The sequence below is a fragment of the Pleuronectes platessa genome, chromosome 4 (assembly GCF_947347685.1).
Source record: "Pleuronectes platessa chromosome 4, fPlePla1.1, whole genome shotgun sequence".
NCBI lineage: Eukaryota > Metazoa > Chordata > Actinopteri > Pleuronectiformes > Pleuronectidae > Pleuronectes > Pleuronectes platessa.
The window spans coordinates 11,563,854-11,590,186 of NC_070629.1; the positions used below are offsets into that span (position 1 = coordinate 11,563,854).

Consider the following 26,333-nt stretch of genomic DNA (forward strand, 5'->3'; position numbering starts at 1 on the left):
GGAATTGGTAACCAATGATCCATTAAGGCAGCCTTTCCACAACAGACAGACAGAATAGCCTGGATTAGAAGTGGCTGACATTTCAGTTAATTGCACTAACCATGTCAGCTGCACAGGAGCTGCAAAGCCAGGTTAGGTCTTTAGCTTCTCTTCACCAGTTAAAATAAGAGCAAAAGCCTAAAACGGAGTTGTGTAATTGAAGAATAAATTACTTTAATAAATAAGTGAGGATACATATGTGATATTCATAAAAACACACAAAGTAAACTGGTTTTCATCAATGAGAGGAAAACTGCAGCTTCATTTAGTCTAGCGTTGATATTTGAGGTGCAGCACGTCCACAGCTTTTTATTGTCAGTTTGTGACACGTGAGTGTTTCTACTGAAAGTGCGACAAACGTGAAAGATGACACACCTTGCTGTCATGAAAGCAAAAGGTTTATTCATGTTTGAAATTACACAACTACCACAAGGAAGACTTTTCAGTCCAGGGCGTAGTCTGGTTAGAAAGTAACACTAAACATCTTTAATACATTAGAATCACTGCCACAAATCATCTGTCATGACTTTTCAGTTTCAGAATCACATACAATAGAAAAGAGAGAAAAGAAGTCTTGCACCCTGTTGAACAGAGCTTGAAATGTACAGTTCTGAATACTGAAACCTCTATGCATTACAGTTTTTATAGGGATTTTTTTCTTTTTTTTTGCATGATTTAGTAACAAGATGAGCAACATTCAAAATGTTTTTTTTTCTTTAGTATTTACAACAGTTTCACTGTTTGGCGTTAATTTATCAACAATGTTCATCGCACCCCCGTCGTCAAAGCCACAAACCAGTAACCTCGCTCCCCCCCCTCCCCCCACACACCCTCCCCACATCTCTTCTTCACGGTATTAATATTGTTATCATTTTCATTTTTTATATTTTTGTCTTTTTAAGCTGCAGTACCGCAACAGTATTTTATTAAAAGATTAAAATATACATTAGATTACATAGAGAATGATAGAGTTTACAGTGTTACAAGATGTCATCAAAAATAACTACATAAAAACATTAAATAAGGACAAAAGAAAGGATGATGTGGTGATTTTTTGTTTAGAGGTAGTAAGTGAGCACTCTAAGCTACAGAAAAGTTGGAAATTATTGGTGTGTGTGAATTTGAATGAGGTAATAAAGCTGCGGATTGACGGATGGGATGTATAATTACTCTTTAGCTATGTTATGTACAACTTTTCCTGCGTAATGGGGGCCTGCTCCTGTGCCATGAAGGAATGATCTACCGTTGGGGGGGGATTTGTTGATTTCCATAAGCAGTACAAAAAAATGTTTACATATGTACATACTAAACATCAAATCATAAAATATGGAATGGTGTCATGTTATAATCAAGCAATCAATTACACTTCTTTATGTTCCAGAGTTTGAATAGTCATTCTCTGGTACTAATGTATAGGGCTGTAAGGCGAAAATAAATCTTGAACGCAACTACAAAGCTGCCATTGAGCTGTCAACATTAGCATTGTTGAGTTGCTGGACAAGATGTGGAGCACATTACAGTCAAAGAAAACAGCTGCTTAGATCTACGTACTGTAAGAACGCAAAGAGAAAGCAATCATCAAAATGGAGAGGTGTAATTGAATCAAGAATCAAACAAATGGCCGTTTTAAAATGTCATCTTAAATACACAAGTGTCCTCCAGTAATTTGAGTTCAGAGCAGAGAAAGTTTGCTGAGTAACATCTGAGGGCTGTTCTTTATTTATACATTTGTGTGTGCTTACTCCTGTGACAATCAAATAAGGGCATGGTTGACTTATGGAGGCAGAAAGAAAAACACGGATCAACAATCAGGAATCACTTGGTGTCTGTGACGGAGGACGCTGTTCGTGTGGCGTGGTGCTGGAACATTTTTTAAGGTAAAGGAAAACAAATCTGTCGTGATTTTTTTTTCAAATATCCTCTGCTGTTGGATCAGCCAGTAAAAGAGTCCATGCCCGGGTTGAGGAGGAGATGCATTAATGGCGGATCAATTCGAGGTATCGGAGTGCACACTTCCAGGTCCTTCTGTCGGGGAGATTACAGAAGACGGCGTCGCTGCATCTTGCCATCCCCCATTAGCCTGGGACACAAATGGGAGAGGTTGAGATTACAATCGCAATTTCTGTAAAATGAGCCTGGTACAATGTTACAACCGAAATGTAACACAACCCTCCAGAAATGGAAAGGAAGCAGAACAAAGTGTTGTCAGCTGATATTAAAATGCTGCAAATACACCGAGTCCTAACTCCGAGCATCCTTTGCTTCACCGCAGCATCAGCAAAGAGACTCTTGAAAAACAAATGTGTCTCGTGTCCCGACCAATGGGAGCTCTCCCCAAAATCAGTGTCTAAGCAGATTCCTGTAGTGGCCGACAGCTTGTCGCTACATATTCTCCTGTCAGTCAGGAAGAGGGAGGGCTCGGGCGGGGGTGAGGTGGGGAGAGCTGAGTGGAAGTGACAGGGCAGGGCCTCTCCAAGAGAGCCAGTCTTAGCCAGCCTGACTTTGCTTTGCTCCAGGCGTGACCTAGCCTTTACTGGATCCCTGTACGTCACCACTAACAAAGCTAAAGGTTAGTCTATGCTAATACATCTATAAGGCACTTTCCGGGCTGTCGCTACAGAATAGGAGCCTCTCGCTCGCTCTGCTCCTCGTCTTTCACGTGTGTGTCGGGGTTCGGGTTTCCACTGGGATCACGCTGAGCTGTGGTGAGCCAGTAGGCACAGGTCGGCGCTGCACATGAGAGTGAGAAACCTTGTGAGAAAGTGGAAAACACTTGATCCTGTGAGGAGTTGACATGTCTAAAGAGCTTATAGCAATGAGGCGTCAGCAAAGCCCAAATGACACCAGCAGCAGAGAACGCTGGCGACAGCCTCCACTGTTTGTTTACATGAGATGGGTTTTTCCCCCTTGCAGAAATATTTTTAAAATTTCCAGCAGCAATTTTATGCCTTATTTTTACGCTTAAGCTTTCAGTAGCATTAGAGTGAGTATATATGCATTTCACCCAACAGGCATAACAATATAAAGAGCAGACACATGAGTGAGAGAAAGAGCTGTCTGGTACTGTTCCCCTCCCTCTCTCTTCATCCTCTCTCATCAACGAAATTAATCTTTACTCTGATAGCTCCAGATTATGCTCTGCTTTACAAAAAGGCGCCATATCAAATCTCATCAAAGAAGATGGAATTCATGTCTGGAAGGGGCTGCGGGCGATCACATGTTCATCTTTTATCATGGAGATCAGGCAAGGGAGAAATTCTGTGAAGCATTTCAAAACAGCTCAAATAATACAGATACTGTGCAGTATCTGTATTATTTTCTTCAATTTCGATTTGAGTCAAAGAAATGATTGGTTGCAGCTTTCATTTCCCTGCTGAGTAATTCTACTTTTGTTCATATCAGGTGAAAAGGGGACAAGATTCAATATCTAATATTTGATTTGGGAAGTTAACACATGCAAGGTTGTTTCTATTTTATCTCCTGGCTGTAATTTAAGTCATTCCTTGTTCACGTTCAGCTCTATAGCTTTGATCAAAGCCACTCAAAGATATTTTGAAAATGTTTCCTTGTTCAAGCACATTGTGTTCTTTGAAGAGGTTTAGAAAATACAAATTCCTTAGAAATTGTCATATTTTGTATTTTTAATAAGTGACTATTCTTTTTGCATTATCTATCAACAGGACGGGGCCACCTTATGGGCCAATCAGATTTCCCCTGAATCCGCCCCTGTTGCAATGCAATCGGATGGACTGTATCATTAAATAAAATGTATAAAAATATCATATTTCAACTAATTTGTCCCAGCAATCATCGAGTCTATCCAGTAAAACCTCTACTTACATTTAAGTACATGGTGTTTCCCCGAAGAGCATCATTGTATCCTGCCGTCTGACTGATAACATGGCGCAGGGTATCCACCTGAAGGGACAGACAAGGTGGACAGGCTGGTCAGCTGGGTGTCTCGCTGCAGCACCACACTAACTGTAAACATGCTCGGTGAAGCAGCAGAGACGTGAAATCACAGAGAGACTTCTGAGACATCAAATCTACCAAACACGTGTGTCACACAGCTTAGAGAATTTCAAATGAAAACAATATGAAAATAAAATATGAGTAATGACAGTACGCTACCAGCATGCTCTTTTACATTCTCTATAGTGGCTATGGAATAATAATAATAATAAAAATAAAAAAAAAAGAACATACATGATAATAATGTGACATACACTATGGCTGTTTAATATGACATTAAATTTGTATCCTAATCATGAGGAGGCATTGTTTCTTCTATTTTTCACAAGTGCACGGTTGTGTGTGGGCTGTGTAGCTGCGTGAAACTTACAAAATGGAAGACGTCAACAACACACAATAACAGGATGAGGTAGGAAGACAGCAATATAGATTACAGGAAGAAGGGAGGGGAAAACACAGTACCAAAAACCCAATACCAACCCAAGAGCTCAAGTCAAAGCCAAATGTGTTTCGCTAAATGTTTGGAGCAAAAACCAGGAAGATGCTCTGTGGCATTAAAGCAGTGGGGTGGGATTATATTTTGGCTGCCAAAATATTCCATCCAAAGCTAAATAGTCAGTAAACACTGTGGTCAATGGATTGTTATCGGACGCCTCACTGTGGTCCTTTTACCGCCGTCCCCTGAGCATTGTGTTATTCATATTTTCTGTTTTTGTTTGAATGTGCTTCAGACTGCACTGTGGATGGCTCAGTACACAGGCAAGACAAGGACAGCTCTCTGCACTGGTAGACAGGAACTGTCCCTGATTTGTTGATCCTACCTGTGACTGTACATTGGCTCCGACTTGTGCCCCTTGGTAAGAATCCCCATTCAGACTCTGCATGCTCAAGAACATGTCCCCATAGTTTGGGAGGTTAAAAGAACCTGAAGAACCTGGAAAGGGAAGATTTAAGTAGCTGAATACATGAGAGGCCTTATAGGGAAAGCACAGACCCACACACACACACACACACACACAGAAATAACGCAGACATACACGCAACACACATGTGTCCGCATACACAGACCCAACTCAAGCAGACAGATGCACTGAAATGCAAGAAAGACTCCCATAAAGCAAGCAACTACAGGGGTGAGGCAAGGGAGAGAAACAAACAGAGGAGGACGATATGCAGAGGGGCTGAGGATGATCTTTTTCTTATGAATGCGGTGGACACGAGTGAAATGAGAATCACATGACACAAAAGGGACCGGATCTATATGTGGTTTGGGAGCTTAAGCCCCCAATTGTTCCACATCCACCTACATCCAGTCTAACTTTGGCAGGGAGGTACAGTATCACAGGGTAAAATGACAAGGACAATAAGAAGCTTATGAAAAGACCAGTACCAGTAAACATGTTGCTTAAAAGAGTGTTTTTGCTCTCTGCAGAATCCAGCTGAAACTCTTCATCTTTCATCTGGAATCCTGGGTGCAAGAAAAAGGGACCACTTCATAAGCTGACCACATCCCGACTCAGGTCAACCTAGTCCTAACGCAGCATTACATCATCTCATCACTAAACAAGGGCTCTGCTTTTTATTCCATTATTCAAAACGATCTGCATACGATGTCACTTAAATATAATAATATTACTTTAGGTTAAATGCTACCAGCAATTATATTTCTCTGTATTGTGCAAAAACAGACTACCACTCAGAGGGACTGCGTACGGTTGCATTACAAATGACAGGAAGCTGACAGGAAGTCAGGGGAATACAAATCCCATGGTATCATTCTGGAATCTATCTTTTCTTTTTTTCTTTTTTTTGCCAAAAATACACGTGTTCTCGGTTCACAAGTCAGGAACAGTCTCTTTATGCATGACTTTGCTTGGCATCAACTGTCTTATAGACAGGAGACACTGTGATCCCACAGCTGGGAGCAGAGCCTGTCACTCTTGCCTGTGTGAATGGTGCATGAGAGAGTGAGGCATGTAGGCAGCAGGTTAAGGGCTGAGGTAGAGGGCAGATCTTTTTATTTTATTGTTTTGTTGTCTATATGGAGGAGTGCCTACCGGAGTTAGGTGTGGTAGGGGAGTTGGCCTGGCTGTTCTGCACTGCAGTGGCTGCGGCGTGTGCCGCATTTACAGCAGTCTTGGCGGCATACAGGTTGGCCTCTTCCTGAAACTTGCCGATATTTTTCTTGTACCGGATCCTTTTGTTGCCAAACCAGTTGGACACCTGTGAAGGGAGAGCAGAGGGAGGAGGAGCAGAGGAGTCAGACGTCAGTCAGCTACAGCACCGTGCACTGAGCAGTGTGATTGTTTCAAGATGTCATGTTTGGGTCCATCAAGTACCCAATTCCCAGCCCCTGCAGAATAATGTCCGCCGGGTACACGAGCTAATTAAGCCATAATCAGGAGCCACTTGTGTCTTCTCATGGATGGGAGCGCGACATGCTCTCAGATCTCCTGACGGAACTAAAACACAAGGGGCTCCTACTGTTCACACACTAAAGTCAATGTATTATATATATTTCTCATATCAGGTTCGGTTGTTAAGGATACATAGTCTGACATTTCCCTCCTTGAAATAGATGAATGTTCATGTTTTACCCTCTGAAGTGAGTCGGAATGATTGACACCTCATGTAAATGTATATATGAGGAATTTTGTTTTTTAAATATAAATGTACAATTGTTTAACTCAGGGCCAATATAGCGGATTGCAAGTTATATATAAGTTTGTCATGTATAAGGCTAAACATAACATTATACCCTATAGAGAAAAATGGAAAACAAAGCATGTTGTGTTAAATGTTAATATTTGACTAAATTACTAATCCTTATGTAAGTTAAAGCATGCATACAAATCTTCATGAGCATTCACCCTTAATGGTTGGCCTGTGTAGCTGTACTGGGATTAGTAACACAACAGTAAAACAGCTATTAAACATGTACGTGTTTGTGTGTGTGTGTGTGTGTGTGTGTGTGTGTGTGTGTGTGTGTGTGTGTGTGTGTGTGTGTGTGTGTGTGTATGAGCTCAGTGATTCGAGATGCAACTTGAGTTTGTAATCAGAAACTGGAGCTGGATAGTAAAGACCTGCAGACGTGTGAAGCAGTAAACACAGATTATTGGTTTGGCAGTGTTGGTTGAAAATGTGTCTTAAAAAAACGTAAACTTAAATATTTCACCCAAGTCAAATTGAACTCTTCAGGCACGGGGAAGTATTGAGTTGCCATTAATGTCTGAATCTGGTCGTGTGTTTATCGTTAGAGCTGTAGGAAATGCTAATTTTTGTAGAACTGTAATAATGACGTCCAACATCAGTCAGACGGAAAAGTTGTACGAGGGGTGAGCCGTATGTGTGAATGCTGGCTCTGCAATAACAGTGGAATAATAATGAGATGATGCTTGTTTTTAATGGTCCTATAAATTAGAGTGTCTTGTCGCTGGGCTGCTGCTGCTGCCCCCCTCTCAGGCCCTGCAGCCCCACGGCTGGACCAGCCAAAGTGCAGCTGCCCCTAATGACGCTTTATTTAATTTCCACCCATGTGCTTAAATTTTAATATCCCCAGCAGCCCGCCAATGCCGTGGCGTGAAAACCGACTGGATTTGCAGGACATCAGATCATTTCTATCCTGCACGTCTCTGTGCTCTAAATCTTTAATATCTAGGCAATTAAAATTAATGACCATTCAAGCGAGGCCCACTGTTGGCGGGGTTTCCTTGACATCAATTGTTTGATGGGTTTACCTAGAGGTTAAACTAACAAGCAAGGTTTAATTGGAAGCAATGAAAGCCCTGGCCATCATCCTTTTTACTTAACCTGCTTATCGTGGATTGTAGAAGCAGAGAAGATACAATATCCTCAGTCTTTGAGACAGCTCACAAAGTGCCCACAAACCCCGAGAACACCATAGGACACGCTGGGTGAAGCTCATCAGTCTGTTTAATTCTACAATACGTCCACGCAGACAGTGTTAAACAGCTACACAGCTGCAGTGTTTGCACATGTAGACACACTGTGCATGCGTTTTAACTGCAGATACACACTTGCTTGTCAGTGATCTGCAGCAATTCTATGTGTTTTAGTAAAACTTGACATGTTGTCTTAAGAAAAAGTAACTGTTAAACATGTTTTTTTTAACTTTAATCTGCTCTTGTCCTCGGTGATGGAGTGTGTTATGACTGTATTCTACCACTGCATGGTGTTAGAAGCATGGACAGCCTCAGCAGTGTTGGCATCAAATCCTCCAGACGCTACACCACCCTTCTCCATTCTGCACACACACACATTCCTCTCCTGCCCACTGAACTCTGGAGCTAGCGATTCTCCGGTTTACCTAAATATTGAACAAATGCACGGCACTGTAAGGTGTGGAGCACAACCCAATCTACAGAAACTAATTCCCCTTTTATCTCGTGGCAGGCCATGCATTCAATTGACTCCTGTGTTGTGTGGTTGAGAACCAGGTTGTGAGACTGAATTACCTGACATCAGCAGCCTCAGAGGCAGCGGTTGTATAATGACCATGCACGCCACTGCTGCTTTCACCGCTGCCCACTGGAGAGGCTGCGGAGGCTGTAGTAAATAATTCAAACTATTTCACCCCATTTCAGGTCAATACTCCTCGCTGGTCGATGTAGGGCAATGCATGATCTGTCTATGATCTCAATATATCTGGGGTCGTACCACCGTAAGCCGTCAATAACAAATACAAAGGTGGTCTCGCTGGCTGCGATACCATCAATTATAAAGGCGGCATCAATAATGGATAAGAGCTCAAGTCTTCTCTAAATTCACCGAGCTGAAATATTGAGAAGTGTCGCTCAGGAGAAAAATGTCTGCAAATCGAAATAATGTAAATGAAGCTTTGTGCTGGCGCTTGGCTCGAATGTTGAGCCATTCACACAGATTATAGCAAACACTCATAGCGTCTGTAAACCCTGACACAGACCACGGCCATCCAATCCCATGCCTTCATTCAGGAGCCCAGCATGAAACATGCAACGTGACAGAGGGGATAAGACGGCATCCTGCATTAAGAGAGCAACACTTAATACGTCAAATGATTTCCGATAGCTCATTGCACTATTTAAACAACCAGGATTCAAAAATTAAATGATTTCTATTCATTCAAGGTTGCAGCATTTAAATATGAAAGAAGTGGATTTGTGGATTTGTGCAGGAATCTCCTGAGGTGAAGACACTTTGTTTTCTGCAGCGGCGACCTCTTGCATTTAAAAAACGATCCCTGCTAAAAATGATGCAGGGAGTTTCGTCAGTGACAATGTATTGAGCAGAGCTGCAGACTGATATTGGCATACCATTCACAATGGATGGTTTTTACTTAATGAACTGCTTGTGCAAAGAGTTTGGGGGGATGGGTGGGGGGGGGGTTTGTTTGAAAAAAGAAATGACTAAGCTGAGCACTCAGTGAGGCCGCAGCCAGCCAGGTCTGCGACTCTGGAAGGGGGCGGGGCCCGGCGAGGGATAACTTATGGCGTGCTCGGCCACATCTCGAGCAGCCGGCTTTGTTATTCACTTAAAATGAGCCTAAGCACTAAGAATAAGTCAATAACAGCGTCTGCCGTTGGCCTCTGCTTGTCGAGGAGCGCGCCACAAATGGGACCCGAGATGAGGTTCAAGTGAATTTTTAAAAGCCCTCTAATTTCTGCACGGGCTGATCTGTTCTCCTGGGAACTGATACAGTGGCCTGTTTTTTATTTTTTTATTATTTATTTGCGAGGCACTCAGAAAACACACCGGAGCTCCATCTGTGAGGGTCCGTGGACATTTTCTTTTACCTGCCACAAAGCACACTGTGAACACGAGGTGGGTGTGGGGGGAAATAAACTCAGAGTGCAGATTGAGGTTTTCAGGAGACCACAGAATTAGTCAAAGCTCTACAACAAACAAAACAATAAATTAATAAGGTGGTAAACAATAGCCAAAAAGTGAAATATTTCATGTGACACATTTGTACACACATAATATGGCGATAACATGGGTGTAGTGCAAAGGTATGGATCGACCAGATAGAGTCTGTGTTCTGGTGTGACTGAGAGCTAGGATGTAAATGCTGAAAATTCATATCCGTCTCTTTTCAGAAATGTCAGTTCAAAACTTTACACTCTACAGGATGACATTAGCATTTATCCAGTACAGTGTGAGGGAGGGAGTTTCTGTGCAGTGGCAAAACTGTGAGGCTATTACATACATAAACAAAAACGAGATACAAAAAAATGAAAAACAGTGGATCAGGAGAAGTTATGACATACCTGTGATACTGTGATGGTGCTTCCCACCCCCTGAAGGCAAAAAAGAATGGGCTTTTACAGTATCTGACTCTTCATGACTACACTCAATATACCCCTCAACACCCCCTCCCCACACAGCAAAAAAAACACTGCAGATTATTGTATAGATTCACGTTTCTCTGATATTGTGTCTCATGAGGACAACCACAGAACAATAGCGTAGATAGTAGTCACAATCATAGCAGGAAAAAAGAAAGAGCACAGGATAATAATACTTTGGATGTGGGGGTTAGGTGTGAGAGATATTGCCTTCAGGAACAAGGAGGCTGTGCTGTATATATATATATATTTATATATAAAGGTGGGATAGTCGCATCTTTACGTCTAAAATATAACTGTGAATTAGCAGAGTCCCGCCGGGTCGCTTGAACAGCAACCGTACAAATAAATTCCCAGTATCGTCTGGTGCTTTGAAGCAGCAGACTTTTCTTAAAGTAATGGATGATGCCATTTTTTGGGTTTTGTCTTTCTAGCTTATGACCTGAGCAGCAGAGAGAGAGCACACATGGTGGATGGGAATGAGGGAGGGGGGGAAATGGCAGGGGACCCAGCGCTGGGGTGGCTAAGGAAGGACAGCATAGTGCTTTGATTGAGGCCAAGATGATATAGGCCTCCCCCTCCCAGTGGCCCTGCTCTGACTGACTGGGACCAGCCTTGACTGAAGCATCATTAGGCAGTCACAATGTCAAGGTTAGGTAAGGACATTGTGTCTCAGTGGTGTAACTATCCCTCTAGGCTCTAGCCTTTCCCCACACTGATTACCCACCAGCTACTGGTATAGGATGTGCACTACCCACCTGGGAAACTGTGATGCTGCACTTCTTGGCCAGCTCCTCCTTAGCCTCCTCGCTGGGATATGGGTTGCTGAGGTGCGAGTAGAAATACTCGTTCAGAATTTCCGTCGCCTGCTTGCTGAAGTTTCTCCTTTTCCGCCTGAGTGGGAAGAGAAACGAGAGAAAGGCAGGGCAAGCCTATTAGTGGGGACCAGCATTAACTCATCCATTTGGATCGCACAAATTGCACAATCAATCTTACACATAAATGGTGAAAATAATGAGGAATGGGCTCTAAGGGGCCCTCAGGAGCAGAATATCGTGTCCTGCTCCAAGAGGCCCATCAACACACAGAAGACCGGATTCGACCAATAAAGTGACAAGCGCACAACCACACACACACGCACACACACACACACACACAGTCACGAAAACACATACAATGTTTAATTTGGTCTGTTGGTCTCCAATCTCCAGTCCAAGCGTGTAATCTGTGGAGTTTAGTGCAGTGGATGGGTGGGCTTGGTGACGGAGCGCAGGGCCCAGTCGGAGGGCATCTCGGTACATTATAGAAATCACGGCATGCACAGTTGAGCATTGTTCCTGAAGTGCCACAGCCCCGGGGATCTCCAGCAGAAACAAGCCAACTCTAACTAGATCTGGGTCCCCTTCCCTCCCAAGGGCACTACTTATCATGTTGTTGAGCATTTGCTTAGTTTGCCTTGTTTACCGCGCTTCACACAGGCAGTGGGCAGCAAATGTGCTTCCACTTGGCTTGTTTGGCCCCGAAACTTGTGCCGCTCTCAGCCGAGCGCCACACGGCACCGCCGCCGCCGCGCTGTTAGTGATTAGAGTAATCCACAACACCTGCTGATGACCTCCCCGCCATCCATTACGCACTCGACTCGGTCCCCATTTCATTTGGGTCGTAACTGCTCTCAGGTGTGAGGGCATGATTGTCTTGAAAATGGATAATGTGAGGAACATGGACATAATTAAAATCATGCATCTCTGCAGCGCCCATGCTGCGGGTTGTGCCAGAAAAAAAGTGAGAGGAACAGAAAACAAAGTTCAGACCTGCACAAAGTCTAAAAATGACCTCGCCCAATGGATTTGCTCATATATGGGTCATACAGAAGCGACAAATAACACACACACACACCACACATACACACACGTACATGTATGGTATATACACTGTACACACACAATCCACTGACCTGGCATCAAGGAATCTGGAGCGCAGGATCATGACAGCCTCACAGGTGCTCTGCTTCAGTTGCATCTGGATGGAGCTGAACTTGCGGTGGATGATTCCCACCATGCGCTCGATCTCTTTGGGAGAGATGGGCCGCGTGCGCGACTGTTCCCTCAGCAGGTTCATCACATGTGTGGTGAATTCATTACACGCCTGACGAAAGAAAAGACGGAAACAGCAGAAGTGAGTCCTGTTAATATCCTGAGTCACAGCAGTGAGATTCTTTTAGTACTTAGAAAACTCTTGTTTCTTCTCCCATCGGAAAAAGAGACCGTTACATGCAAACTGCTGACAGCTTCATGTGAGTGCACCATCTACATATTACAGTTGACGACATAATAGGTGAAGCCAATCTCTGCATATACTGTGAATGCAGATTTGCAATTTGGCCCGGCCCTAACGCAGAGTGAATTTAAACAGCTTTTCGTTAAACCGGTTCATACATGATTAATTAGAATAACTCATTTACGTAGTGCACACTTTAGCTCATTACTCTGAGTAAAATTCGTTAAGTATTTACATTTAGATAATTAAAACCTGGAAAGACCCTTAAGAAAGATGCATTTACTCCAGGCGAAGTGCCGCGTGCCCCCACGTACCCACCTCCTCTCTTGGAGAGCGCCGAGTAAATTAGTCTAATTTACCTCGCTGGCTTGCTGAGGCATCACTGTTGCACCTTCTATTTTCAACCCATAATGCCTCTGTGTTTAATGGCGAGCTCAAAGTGCTAGGTGAAGGAGATGATCATACTTTCATTTAACACAGATGATTAAGGCACTCCTTTGGATCTCTGTGATCAACTACAACACAGTGACATTTTTTTTCCCAGGCTGACAACACACTTTCCTCCGTCACACTTACACTTTGGTAATGAAGGGAATAAGCTGCTCTGAAGTAATGTGGAGTAATGGGCTCGCTTGAATGCATACATGCTATTCCCTTATTCTCAGATACAGAAAGGTGCATGGAGGGGTGGGCGTGGTGTACCCGTCCTTACCTGTTCGTATTTCTCCAGCTCTGTGTGATAAATCTGTCTGATCTGGGTGAGTTTGGCTCTGTAGTCGGAATGTTCGATGGAGTTGTCGGCCGCTCCGCCCGAGGCCGCGGCTGCTGCTGCGGCGGCGGCGGACCCGCCTCCTTTCTCCGGTCCCGCCACGCCCTCCGCCAGCAGCATGTTGTCTAAGCGCATGAGCTGGGGGTCGGGGGGGTCCTCCTCCTGGGCACCGCGGATGCTGAGACCTGCAGCAACACAAAGCAAACAGGAACACGGGGTCAGCTAATGGCATCCAGGGGCACGTTAGGACTGATATTAAAAAAATGGAAATAAAACCGATCAAATTGGCCCAGACTGGATAGTTAAGTGAGATTAAAATGATTAAGCCAGCGCAGTCTGCTACAGCGTGGTGTTTCCTCTGCAGGTGGGAAGTGAGACGTGCCGTCTGTGTGTGTGTGCGGCGTGTTCCCGTCGCCCATGTCTAAGCCTGCTCTCTTTTATTTACACACTGCGCTGCACAATGTGTGTACAGGAAGGCTGACATGACAGCAACATCCATAAACTGACAAATGCTCAATGGTGAAGTGGCACTTCTACTCTGTGAAAGGATGCTAAACAGAAAACTATACCTCTAGTAAGTGTCTCAGTCTTTGACACAGAGAAACGCTGCGAACTCCACAAAGCAACTGTCGTTTCCTTCATTTCAATTTGCCTGTAGAGTTTGATTGCTGTGATTATTTCTTAGTCCGGATTTTGTAGTATTCCAAATGTTGCTAGTGAAAAAAAGAATCAGAATGCAGCAGACTACGGCAGAGTCCATTTTATGCTAAGTGCTCGTTTTTGTTCTCAGATCCCCGCTGTTTATTTCCTCTGGTTTTCGGTCTCGCCAGTTTGTCAGCGAGTCGTAATCACCCAGCAGATAGCATACGTGCACACCTGGACGCATTGGCAATGCAACCACAAAGCCTGGCTTTGCAGAGAATAAACAAACACAAAACACAGCGGGGTCGGAATCAGAAGAAAAAAAGAAAAAAAAAGCTTGAGCCATCCAGTCTAATAAGTGGATAGAAATGTAGCTCAATGGGCAGTAAATACTGAGTGGCTACTCGAACGTTATGATTACCAGAGTTGTTTCAATTCAATAATCCCTCCTGCAATTCAGGGCTTTTCAACAGCTCATTACAGCTTCATTAAGATATGGCCGGCCTCTGGATTGTAAATAAGAAGATTAGTGGCTCTATTGTGCCAGCCAGTAGGCGTGCAATCAGAGAGGCCCTTTAACCAAGCGCTGACCGACTGACCCTGCCCTCCATCCGCAGGAGGCACAACACTCTCTCTCACAAACACCATCCCTGAATAAAAAAGAAATTAGGAAGCCCGTGATATCGTAGCCACTCCTCTGATGTTTTCATCTCTGTCGGTGTTTTGTTCGACTGCGGTGCCCGCTGAAAAACAAATTTGGCTCTATTTATGGATCGGCTGGCTTTGAGTCTTTTAGGTGTAATGGTGTGAGAGGAGTGGATGAATGTGGCTATTTGTGTTGGAGACATTGAGATGCTGGACAAGGCTCCATCAGGCTTGCAGAGCCAAGCCATCCATGTGGACAATATGCCGCTGCTCCACTAACCCTCGTCCACATCACACTGCATCTGCACAGCTCCACCCAGAGCACTCGTTCTGGACAGGCTCGGCCGTTTCCATTCCAGTTTGTGTGGCATGAAAGAAACGCCACATGATTCAAATGTTGACCCACCAGATGCCCGGCTACATATCTCAACATGCTCTAATAGCTGGTGCTTTGTCTGCCACCACGCTTCATATTTTCCTAATTCAGTATTTACTCCCTCTCTCTGATTCAGCTCCCAGCTCAGCGGGCTGCACTTTCCTTTGTGCTGTGGGTGGTGGTAAGTAGGTAGGCACGTTTTTCATGTCAGGTATATTAAATATAACTGTGGGACGCGGCATACATTTCCACACCGAACCCAGTTGTCACTTTCACTCCACTCACTCTACATCCAGGGGAAATGCAGCTGAGGGAATTTACAGGGCTTTTCAGCTAAATGGGCATAAATCACTGGTTTCATTCAAACTAAATAATCACAGGCCATAAAGAGCTACTTGTCTCTTACCATATATTACCTCAAAGTTCCTGTGCGCCATAATGTCGCCATTCATGGCAAAGGAAAACAGAGCGAGACATTAGAAAGTGACATGTAATCCTGTTAGTGCCCTGACATGTGGAGTGGCCGTGACATTTTTATCATACGTGTCCATTTCTATTTGGGAAATCAGCAGGATAAAAATGATTACAGCGCTGCCCTGAGAAGCAGACGGCCCTGCAGGAGTCCACCAGGGTGCATTTGTGCCAGAGCAGCTCTGGCTGGTCATTCATAACGCACATGTTGGGAGGGAGGATGCCTCCGTCTCAAGCACAGAAATGCTAAAAATTAAAAAAGAAAAAACTATTTATACAGAAAATATGGTCCATAGAAAAAATACTATCTTCGAAACCAGTGCAAATGTATCTCTGTCTCTGTACGTGCACCTTTGTTGGAGGATTGTGGATTCAATGTCTGAGCTCTGCATCATCACACAACTTCCACCAAAATAGGCTCGGCAGCGAGATAATATCTTTAATTTGCTGTGTGGTTGACAAATCTGTATAGTAACTTGCAAAGCCACATTCGAGCCCTGCATTGCTGCTCAAATCTTTATCCTGTTTTTGTCTGATGATATGGGTATTAAAACAAGTTTGGGGCCCCGAGTTTAGCTCTAATCCACCTCCACAGTCAAAGTGGGATTAATCTGGGTGCAGAGGGAAAGTGCGGGAGTCGTGTCACCTTGGTGAAGCCTGCGAGCGAAGGGAACTTGAGAATGAGAAATCCATACGTGGTCTAGTTATTTCACAAAAAACTGCGATGATGCCGGCTCACTTAATTACCAGAGCGCACTTAATGATGTAAAGAAGGAGGAAAAAAATCCTGAAATTGTAGTAATAATGTAACATGTCCTTAATCAGCCCCATTTGTCATTTAACAATACAGGTGGAGTAGCCGGGGAAGGAGCACTTGCCTATATGATTGTTCCTCGTTTCTCCTCTGTGGCTGGGACAAAAGGAGACACTGTGATCAATCCATCCCTATCAGTCAGCGGTGGTTCTCCTTTTCATTTTTTACAGGTTTCACCGCCTCTATCAGATGTGAGGAAGTATCAAATTCGACAGATAAAGACAATGCAGCCCCTTTCCTCTCATACACTCTCCCCTGTTCTCTGGTTATAATCATTTCCGGGTTTGGCGGCTGCTGTCTCGTACATCATTCGCTGCTTGACGCCCTGGCAGTGATCTAAGCCCTGCTAGGGCCCGCTCTCCTCTCCTTGCCTCCCACCTCTCCCTAGTGCCCTCCTTTATTCTGTGGGTTTAGCTGACCTTTGGCCCGCTTCTTGTTTGCTCTCATCTCTGAAGTGTGAGCAGGAGAGCCATAAAGGCAAGAGTCCTGCTGGGATAATGCGGCCTATGGAAGAGGGAAGAGGTGGCGATGGGTTTCTTCACCTCATTCTGCTGTGCCGGCTTCACGGTCAGACGCCACAAAATGCACTGGAGGTATTGGTCTGTGCAGGTGAAGCCAGATATTTCTTTGTTATATATATTTTTCTTGCAATGCTTTTCTAAGTGAAATGTTCCATGCTGCAAGCAGGACGTGATGCAGTGCACTCATTTTTGCTTGGGTTTGACATTACACACCGTGACTCCAAAAACATCCTGTTCATTACAAGTAACCCTGACCCCCTGCTGCCTCTCTCCTTACCAGTGCCTCCCAGTGAACGGCTCCGGCCACGTATCGACACTCTGTTCATCTAATTGCATTGATCCGCAAAGGTCTCCCAAAGCTAACTAATCGAAACGGAATTTATTTTCTGTCAATATTTGCAAAGGTCATCTCTCTTAAAGCCGTGGAGTAGACGCGGTGAGCAGGGAGGAGGAGGAGGAGGAGGAGGTGGTGGAGGAGGAGGAGGAGGAGGTGGAGGAGGAGGAGGAGGACCGTGGCATCCAGCCTGTGAGTGAGGCTCATCCAAGGTGAGCTTTAACTCGGGCTTGGCACTCATGATCCAAGGCTTCTAATCCACCGTGTTATTAAAACCCGCTGCCAAAGCAACACACCAGAGACTACAGAGGGCTTAAAGTATCTATTTCACAAAGAGGCCAGTGTCACTACAGCCGTGCTCCACGTCTCCTTTGACTTCATATCATCTCCTTTGTCGTGGCGCCTGGATCAGTGACTTTCAGCTCCAGAAGCGCGGAGCTGGATCAAATTACCATCGGAAATCTTTTGTTCTGACAAATGAAACATAAGGATCCTCTTTCATCGACGCTCTTAAAGGCTTTTTTAAGCTTGGCCTACATCCACATGGCACAAAGAATCTGAGAGAACGCCTGCGGGCTCTCACTAGCATGTACAGTAATTAACATGCCATTAACACATTAATACACATTAAGTATTCCCAATGTTAATGGCAGAGTAATTACCATACCTGATACCGCACTGTGGGGAAGCCGGAGCACATTTGCCACTTTGTGCTTCACTTTCTTTGTAGAGTGAGCTGATCACCCCCCCCCCCCCCCACACACACACACACACACACACACAGACAGTATCAGTGTCTGTGAATGTGTCTGTACTTCTACTCTCACTGTAGCTGCTTTCACTGAAAGCTTACCTGGAGGTTGTGACTGTAGAGCACTGAGGTTTGGCTTTAGAGGTGAAGCTGTAATACTGGAGGGGACAGAGAGTCTGGTGATTAAATGCGCAGTGGAAGGAGGCAGGGAACGGGCCCTAAACTGGGGAATCCCTGTCTAGAATGATGATGTATTTCCTCCCCGTGCGGTGAGTGATAAGCTAATCAGCCACGCTGACAGTGAAGTGTTACAGCCCCCCAGTGCTGGGTCAAGACTTCTCCCATCATACACCACCAGCACACGCTAAACAGACAGCGCACGGAGGTGGAGGTGGTGGTGGTGGTGGTGGGGGAGGTAGTGACAAAAAGTGTCTGTGGTCAGAAAAGAAGATCTCTGTCAGTTCAGGTAGCCTTTGTCCCTCGACGATGATGATGATGATGCACTACCGCCCCCTCCCCCCCCAAAAAGAAGGAGGCTGTGACAGCGGGGGAGAGCAGCGGCGGCGAGGAGGAGGAGGAGGAGGTGGGGGGGCTTGCCACTCTCGACCCACGACTCCAGGACGCGCGGGGAGCGGGGGTGGGTAAGGGGGTGGGAAGAGACAACTCAAACAAACATCTTGAAGACATTTTGCCAAGCACACCAAAATTAATCACTGTCCCACGGTGGCACTGACATTTGTGGGAAGTGACACACAACATGACAGACTGGAGGGAGAGGATGAAAGGAGCGCGAGGGAGGGTGGGAGGGCCGGGTAAACAAGAGCCACTGTCACTCGCTGTGATCATGTGTGTGCGTGCGTGTGAGCATGATTCGTGTATGTATGTGTGTGTGTGTGTGTGTGTGTGTATACGTGGACGGGTTGAGTGCCCGCTTTCTTTCCTGCCCTCTAAGACGCGTCGTGGGCACACGGCCAAGTGTTGTAGTGATGGCTGACCAGGCCTGGTGGAGGCGGCCGCACGCAGAGGTTGGGGAGACCGGCCAAATGAGTGGACAGGACCTCCGGTACAGATCAGCACACTGACTGACCCTACAGGACACGTACAGCGTGGGGCTCCAACATAGGGCCGCATGTTTCACATGGTCCGCTGGTCACAGAATGATTCGCCATCGCTCAGACCCCTCGTGTGTCGTTCAGGCAGACGTCACGCGTCTATGATGAACCCAGAGCGAAATATATTCATTTGAATTGTCAGAGATGGTGTTCGTCGGTGCTGTGGGGAGCCTCCGACTTGAGAGACAGTTATTGCATGTTGTGTTTCAATATTTCATTTTACCCCCCCTCTATATTGTATTAGCATGTTTTGCTTCTTTCTTTTCCTCAGTTTCATTTTATATTTCATGTATTAATGGTCTTTAGCTGCTAGCCTCAATTTGCTGCAAAGGTAGGCTGATTTGTTATTCAGACCTCAAGCAAATAATGCAAATGTGGCACTGAAAGCCACTTATGAAATACCCAAAGGCAACTAATCACTCCTCCTCTCGTTCCAGCCTTTCTGCAGCCGCCTAATTAGAAGATGGAGATTGCATGAAACCAGGTCACACAGCAGGTCTTGTACACACCGATAACCAGGCGTATACACAGGCACAACTCCACGCAGACACCAAGCCAAGCATGCATTATTTTAAAGGCTAGAGGTGAAAAAATAATGCTATTCAGGTTATTAATCCCATATATTTCACTGTATGCTTCCAAAGAAAGGGTTTAGGCTTGAAGCATTTTGTGTGTGTGCTCTGTATTTCTCTTGCGTGTCAACGAGCAAGTGTGTAAAATCTGTGCATGTGCATACGCTCGTGTCTGCACGTGTGCATGTGAAGGCTACACGCTCGCATAAACAAAGAAACGGCATTGGTAGCATACAGCCAACCATGATCCACTGCCAGAGAGATTATTCTTTGCAGTGGCATTTCTGCAAGAGAGTTGACAGTCCATCATTTAGATTTTGCAGTGTATCCACGAAAAGGCTGCATCGCCTGAAGCAGAAGGAGCTGCTCTTTCCTTCAGTGTCTTTCATAGAAGAGAATTCGGCTCCAAATTGTAAAGCCCAGAATCCTTTGCTAGATGCGCTAACGTGCATGGACTGCCGCTACAAGGCAACTGAGGCCACGAAGACGGAATGAGACTTCTGATTCGCGGTGCATCATCTTTGCAAAGATTGATAAAGCTCACAAACAAAAAACAAAAAAATACCAACATGTCCACACCCGTGTCATAACAAGAGAACTGCTTCTGGAAGCAATCGTAGCCTGATGTTGCAGGTTACTGCTGGGTCTGCAGAGTGCAGCGTGAGGAGTAGCCGGGCGGATCAGGTCCGGGCCAAACAACAGCTTGTGACAGAAGCAGGCCAAAGAGGATGTTGAGACACGCAGAGACTTAACAGGCAGCCGGCCGGCCATCCACTCTTTTTCAGCTCTCCTTATACTCAACACATCACTTCGTATCCATCGTACGCGCCTCTCGAAGAGCACAGCAAGAACACAGCATCACATTACCATGAGGAAAGCAGGGGGAGTTTTCAAAGCAAATAAGTGAATGATCGCTGGGAGGATATCCTCTCCCTCATTTCATTTAAATAGTTTTATTGTACACTTGCAGATGATGTTCCATCTCTTTTTGTTGCTCGTCAATACCCTGCAAACAAGTAAGCACAAAAAAGGTTGTTTTGTGCAAAGTATTCCCAGCAGGTACTTTACACACCATTTAACGAGTCAGAGTGGAGGCGTGGCCATTGGCTGTGACTCGCTTGCCCAGTTATCCAAGATGAACCATGCAATCTCCCTCACGTCACCCCTGTCATGTGTACCCAAGTCCCCCTCCGCATCCAATTCCCTGCTAGGGCTTCACTGGAGCATGGACGAGGCGTCACCGAAGCAACACAACAGCTCCCGTAGTGTCTCCGCGCACCAGCGAGGGAGAAGTTAGGGGGGGGTGGGGGGGGTTGATGGCGGTGGAGCTTGGGGGGGCTCACTCTCATAATTACAATAATTAACAGTTGCAGATTTAATTGGAAGGGAAGGCATTAACAGGAGGAACATTGCGGCGGCGTGTGCGGAGGGAACCTTTGCTGCAAGGAGCTTTTGTCTTCCTTGTACCTAATGGTGCTTCGGCTGCTCCGGTTGGCAAACGCTGACACAACACAACGCACACCACGACCGGGCTGCGGGATCAGACGGCGAGGCTTGTCAGGACTCAGACTGGAGGCAGATAATTAGGTGCCAGGTTAATGAGAGCGCAGACTCTTGATGGCATTTGGTTACTGTATGTGGGCAATTAATGACTTTGTTTTTGTGTTTTTTATTGCCCACTTGAGTGGAAAACATAATACATTATTCACCTCAGGCCTGCGTGTGGTGTTTGATGGAGTAGCGGCGACTCTGGCTAAAGAATCGGCTTCATTCACCGTGGCGAACAGTTAACTCACAACATTGCGGCGTGCTGTACGGAGTTGGAGAAATGTAATCTCGACTCGCTCGTGGCTACAGGGGAGCGTGACCTTTAAAGACAGTATCGCCCCTGGTCGCCAAGCCTAATGTTCAAAACTCCGAATTCTCAGGTCAGACGCAGGACAATGTTGCCACAAAACACAAACCAGAACAAAGAAACCGAACCCTGTGGCCATAAGTGCTCAGTTAATTCAGCATATCGCATTTCATAATGTATTTGCAAAAACTCCATACCCCTCGAAAAGCTCTGCTTTCATTCTTGGAGGATTTATTGGCAATGAATCCACTGAGAGGTCTTTAGACATCCTCTTCTTTAGCACAACCACTCGATGCCTTCTATTTTGGAGTTAGTTGTTCTCTTGCCTGTGGTGGCCAATTAGAGCGCTATAAGATAAATGGGCACCCACAACTTTGATGTCCATCTTTTTAATAAGCTTTGGTTAAGATGACATCTGTGTGAAAGAGTTCAATATCTTCACAGTGGGAGAGGAAAGAGGTTTATTCTAAAATGAAATATCATGTAAATACTGCTGGAGGTTTAGGCTGGGTGGGGGGATCACAGTGTCGGCTGTGACTCTGGTGCTGGCATGCATTATCTTCCCCTGCAGTCGTGCAGATTAGTCAGCGAAAGATGATTTTTAGAGCCTCGTGAAATCTGCTTTCATACCACTGAATCTGCCTCAGCATAAACAGGAAAAAAAAAAATTATGTATGTTGAAATATATAGAACATTTGAAGCCTGGAAGACAGTAAGCTGAAAAACATAATTAAAAAACTCCTAAAATGCAAAGGGTTAATAGTAGAATGGAGTAACAGCGTTACACTGTCTAAAATGGTGGGGTCGTAGTGTGGTGCACGAGTGTGTGTGAATGAGCGAGGGAAAGCGAGGTGGAAAGAGAGCATATATCTAACCTCGCCTGCGGACGTGCTCCTTTATACGTGTGTGTAACTCAGTCAGGAATAATGTAAATGTCTGGAGAGTCTTAAGACTGAGCAGGCCTGTATAAAAGCACCCTGTTTCAGGCTAGTAAAACAAGTCAATAAATACCGCAGAGAAGCCGGTGCTGTCTGCTGCACTCTCCTGAATGAAAACAGAGGTGAACTGCTTATTTTCAGTCTGGCACCGGCGGTTGACAGCGGCATTATGGGCGCTCATACATTCTGACTATCACTCGTCACAAGCCATATCTGTCAACATTACACTCCAGTGCATTTTAGATGTAAAACAAGTGTTTCCTGGGAAGAGTATTTATGACCCGGTTGCGGTCAGCGGGTGGGTGAACTAAACGCTTCCCACGGCAGCGTCCAACAGCCGCTATGACGACTTCTCTCTCTCTCACCCGATTCGTCAGTCGGTCCCTGTTGTTGATTCTCGCGCACGGAGCAAACATGGAAGAGTCGCATGCTGAGCCTCGGCGTAGGGAAGCACTTACTATACGGGGGCAGGCGGATCCAAATGGGCAGGCGATGACACAGACCCGCACAAAATGGAAACACCATTAAGTAGGCAAACACTTCACAGCGATAACTGCTACCTGATTACAGCAGGGAAGCACAGCGCATGGTTCTCCTTTTTTTTTATTTGTTGTACTGTGTCAACACTTTGGGAAAGCAAATATTTCAGTGACTACCCTCCCTGAACTTTAATCCATATGGCGCATTCTGTTTGTCACCACAGATGTTACCCTCCCAGTTTGGCTTTCCACAATAGGAGGAACCACTCCTCTACAAGCAGTGGCTCACCTGCTCTGCGCCACGCAATGAATACACAGAGGTCACACACCGGGGCCGGCGTCAATCCTTTATTAAATTACCCAGCTATCTTATTTTCTGTCACCGCACTGATATGGGGGTTATCTTTTTCATTTATGTAGCGGATTTGCAGGGGGGATTATGCATTAAAGATTAAGGGCATGTATACCCAACACCTCAGCACAACAAAATGCAATACCTCAGACAGTGCACGGCTGACGTGGGTGAGGAGAAAACGCGGCGCTATAAAACAAATCTCCAGCAGCCACAACCGGACAGGGTATATTCTCCTCAGACAATACAAGCTGTGACTATACAGAATGTTTCAACCCCTAAAATACTGCGGTAAGCAATACAAATCCCTTGGACAAAATGAAATGTATTAAACATGTGGATTTCATAAATCTCCCTCTCCTCGGCCCGGGTCAGAGGTATATTCACTACAGAGCTCAGCAGACACTTTCCCCCCAGCATTGTTACTCTGAGTCGAAAACTGCTGCGAGTGGTTTCAAAATGAATGTCAGCAAAAGCGCGGCGCGTACAGCGAGCAGCAGATCCTCACAGTAAAACGGTTCAAATCACTTACCCCTGCTACTTTATAAGGGTATTACAGAGGTGTGGGGATTTAAAGGTCTGCTATAGAAATATTACAGATGGAGGAGTGAACCAGGATCTGCATTGTGGATGTGAAAAGGCTTCGAAGATGAACAGTCCGGGGTAGCTCTCCAGGTTCATTCTCCACAGTGCAGATAGTGTCAAAGAAATGGGGGGGTGGGAAAAAAACCATTTGGATCCGAGCGCAACACTGTTAAACACCCAACTGGGATCCCTTTAACCTTGAGTAGCGTACCAAAGGTAGAGGCAGCCTGGGGCTGTAGGGGGGACTGGCTACCACAACTCCCAGTGCCATGCTGCTCCACAGTGGGGGCCCCTACATGGCCAGATTGCCAGAGAGGCCGGCAGAGGTGGTGCCACAGAGTTAGCAGGAGCTGCTCCAACAGCCATTTAAGCTGCTCCGTTATCGATTTGTTTTGTTCTCCAAACCGTTCTGGTTTCGGTCACCTCGCCGAGGAGGGCGTTCAGCCCATGTGCTGTCGGGAGCATCTGTCGGCAGCTCGTTCGTGAGACGCTCCCGCTCATTATTTAGCTGCTGTGATGGATAATCTGTGATCATTAAAGATCAGAAGAGCTAAGAAAAGATCGGGAGTAATTATCATTGCTCTGTGGTTCGCACACAGAGGAAGTGAAGGACTTTGAACAGGCAGCAAGTAGCATGGCTACACAATCAAATGCCCCGTCTTTGCATTCGCAGTCAACAAAGCACCACTGATGCATGAATATTATGTATAGTTCTGCTCTGTGCTGGGGGGGCCGGAGAAAAGATGGATAACGATAGAAGATGAATTAGCATGCGATAACTCAACACTAACACACCTCAACCAAATAATGAATCGTACAACCTGAGTCACTTCAATCCCTTCGTATGATTCAATCATTCCTGTGACAGCTGACTATTACTTCATCATTTCATAAAGACAGATTAAAAAGTTGTCAAATTAAATATTTAAGAGGGTCTGCAGGCAGCGGTGAATTTTTAAAGGAATAACACAGATTGGAGATGAAATGAGGCACCTATATGCATATTTGATGCCATAGGGAACGAACGCATATATTTTCCTCTAGGCCACCTACTTTGTAATAAAGAATGGAGTGTGTATAGATGTGGTAAAGCAGCGCAGCGGAAATGATATGAGAGAGAAATTGGTTTTACATAATGATGTCAAAAGGAATATGGCTGTGCATGGTCATGTGGAATAAAGATAAGATTCTCTTTCTCCGTGAGTGAATATTTGGCTAATGGTTTCTTCATTTCCTTAAAGAATAAAGACGGCAGCTTTGTATGAACCATGAATGAGGCTTCTATTGAATGAAGTTAACATTTATCTTTCAATAGCCGACGAGATCTGTTGGAGGAAAAAAAAGATACCCATGTGAGGAGCAGAATACTCAATGTAGAAGCTCTGTCATGTGTTGAAATAGAGAGGAAGTGACAAGTGACAGTAACTGCGATCACATTTTCAGCGGGAGGAAGGTTTGAAGAGGAGAACAAAGCCGCGCGGAGAGGGTTAACTCTCAAACGGAGGAGAGGCTGCATTTCACCAAGTCAGCATCGATTGGAGTAAACAATGACTGATCAATACACACATAAAAGACTCCCTCTAACAAAGACTTGCATGTAGATTTCATAAATCATATCTCCCATACAGATACAGCACGGAGACGCTTTTCTCAAGCCTGTTGAATTAGCGGCAGGCCTTCTCTCTTTTTTTCATTTTTTTGTTCACAACACACTTGTTCTCTAGTCTGCAGCGGTGCACAGATACACTCCAGTGTCCACACACCCTCACTCATGCAATAAGCATCATTGTCACAGAGATTTCCTCTCCAAATGGTTCAGCCTCCACCATCTGCAGGCGTTCCCAGACACACCGCTTTGAGTCTGCCATAATGATGCATGACTAAGTACAGTTAAAGTGTTGCAGTCTGTTGGCAAAAAGCAGTCAAGCACTTTGCTATAGTGTCACTACGGATAAACCATACAGCTGAAGGTTGACGATGGATAAAAGGCAGTGACAGGCCTGGTGATGTGACACTGTGTGTGTGTGTGAGTGTGTGAGAGTGTGTGTGTGTGTGTGTGTGTGTGTGTGTGAGAGTGTGTGTGTGTGTGTGTGTGTGTGTGTGGATTCACATGTGTATGAGAGGTTAGGAACCATGGCACAGCAGATTTGTAAGTGTTCTTTAACTAGGATGTGAAATAGGTTTGGACACAGTGAAATAAAATGCTGTGCTGGAGCCTGTTGAAAGTGATACAAGGTTTTAAAGTCATTCCTTCAGCCAATAAGCAGACGTACTCCTGTGCTTTTAGGGGAATCATTACCTCGTATCATTTGTCACATATAAGTGTTGTTAGCCGGCCCGATGTGGAATCATCAAATGCAAAGGGTCTCATCTTCTGAATGATTGATTTGCAGAAGATCAACACTGGAACGAGGGAAGTCCACGCCTTGCAGAGGACTTTTTTTACTTGAGCTCCTTTTACACAGGTCAAAAAACCCACTAGCTT

General features: G+C 45.2%; 1 protein-coding gene across 2 annotated transcripts in view; it reads right to left on the reverse strand.

Annotated features, from left to right (window-relative positions):
* Positions 1–415: 415 nt before the first annotated feature.
* pbx3b (pre-B-cell leukemia homeobox 3b) overlaps positions 416–26,333 on the reverse strand; it is a 57,991-nt gene continuing 32,073 nt past the window's right edge. The window contains exons 3-10 of one of the 2 annotated variants that reach the window (XM_053420845.1): positions 13,345–13,586; positions 12,310–12,500; positions 11,114–11,249; positions 10,278–10,307; positions 6,069–6,234; positions 4,833–4,945; positions 3,880–3,957; positions 416–2,119 (exon numbers count right to left, since the gene is read on the reverse strand). In XM_053420845.1, coding sequence (XP_053276820.1) covers positions 2,027–2,119; positions 3,880–3,957; positions 4,833–4,945; positions 6,069–6,234; positions 10,278–10,307; positions 11,114–11,249; positions 12,310–12,500; positions 13,345–13,586 — 1,049 coding nt within the window. In that variant the 3' untranslated portion in view covers positions 416–2,026. The remainder of the gene's footprint in view (positions 2,120–3,879; positions 3,958–4,832; positions 4,946–6,068; positions 6,235–10,277; positions 10,308–11,113; positions 11,250–12,309; positions 12,501–13,344; positions 13,587–26,333) is intronic. The other variant, XM_053420846.1, reaches the window with a different exon arrangement.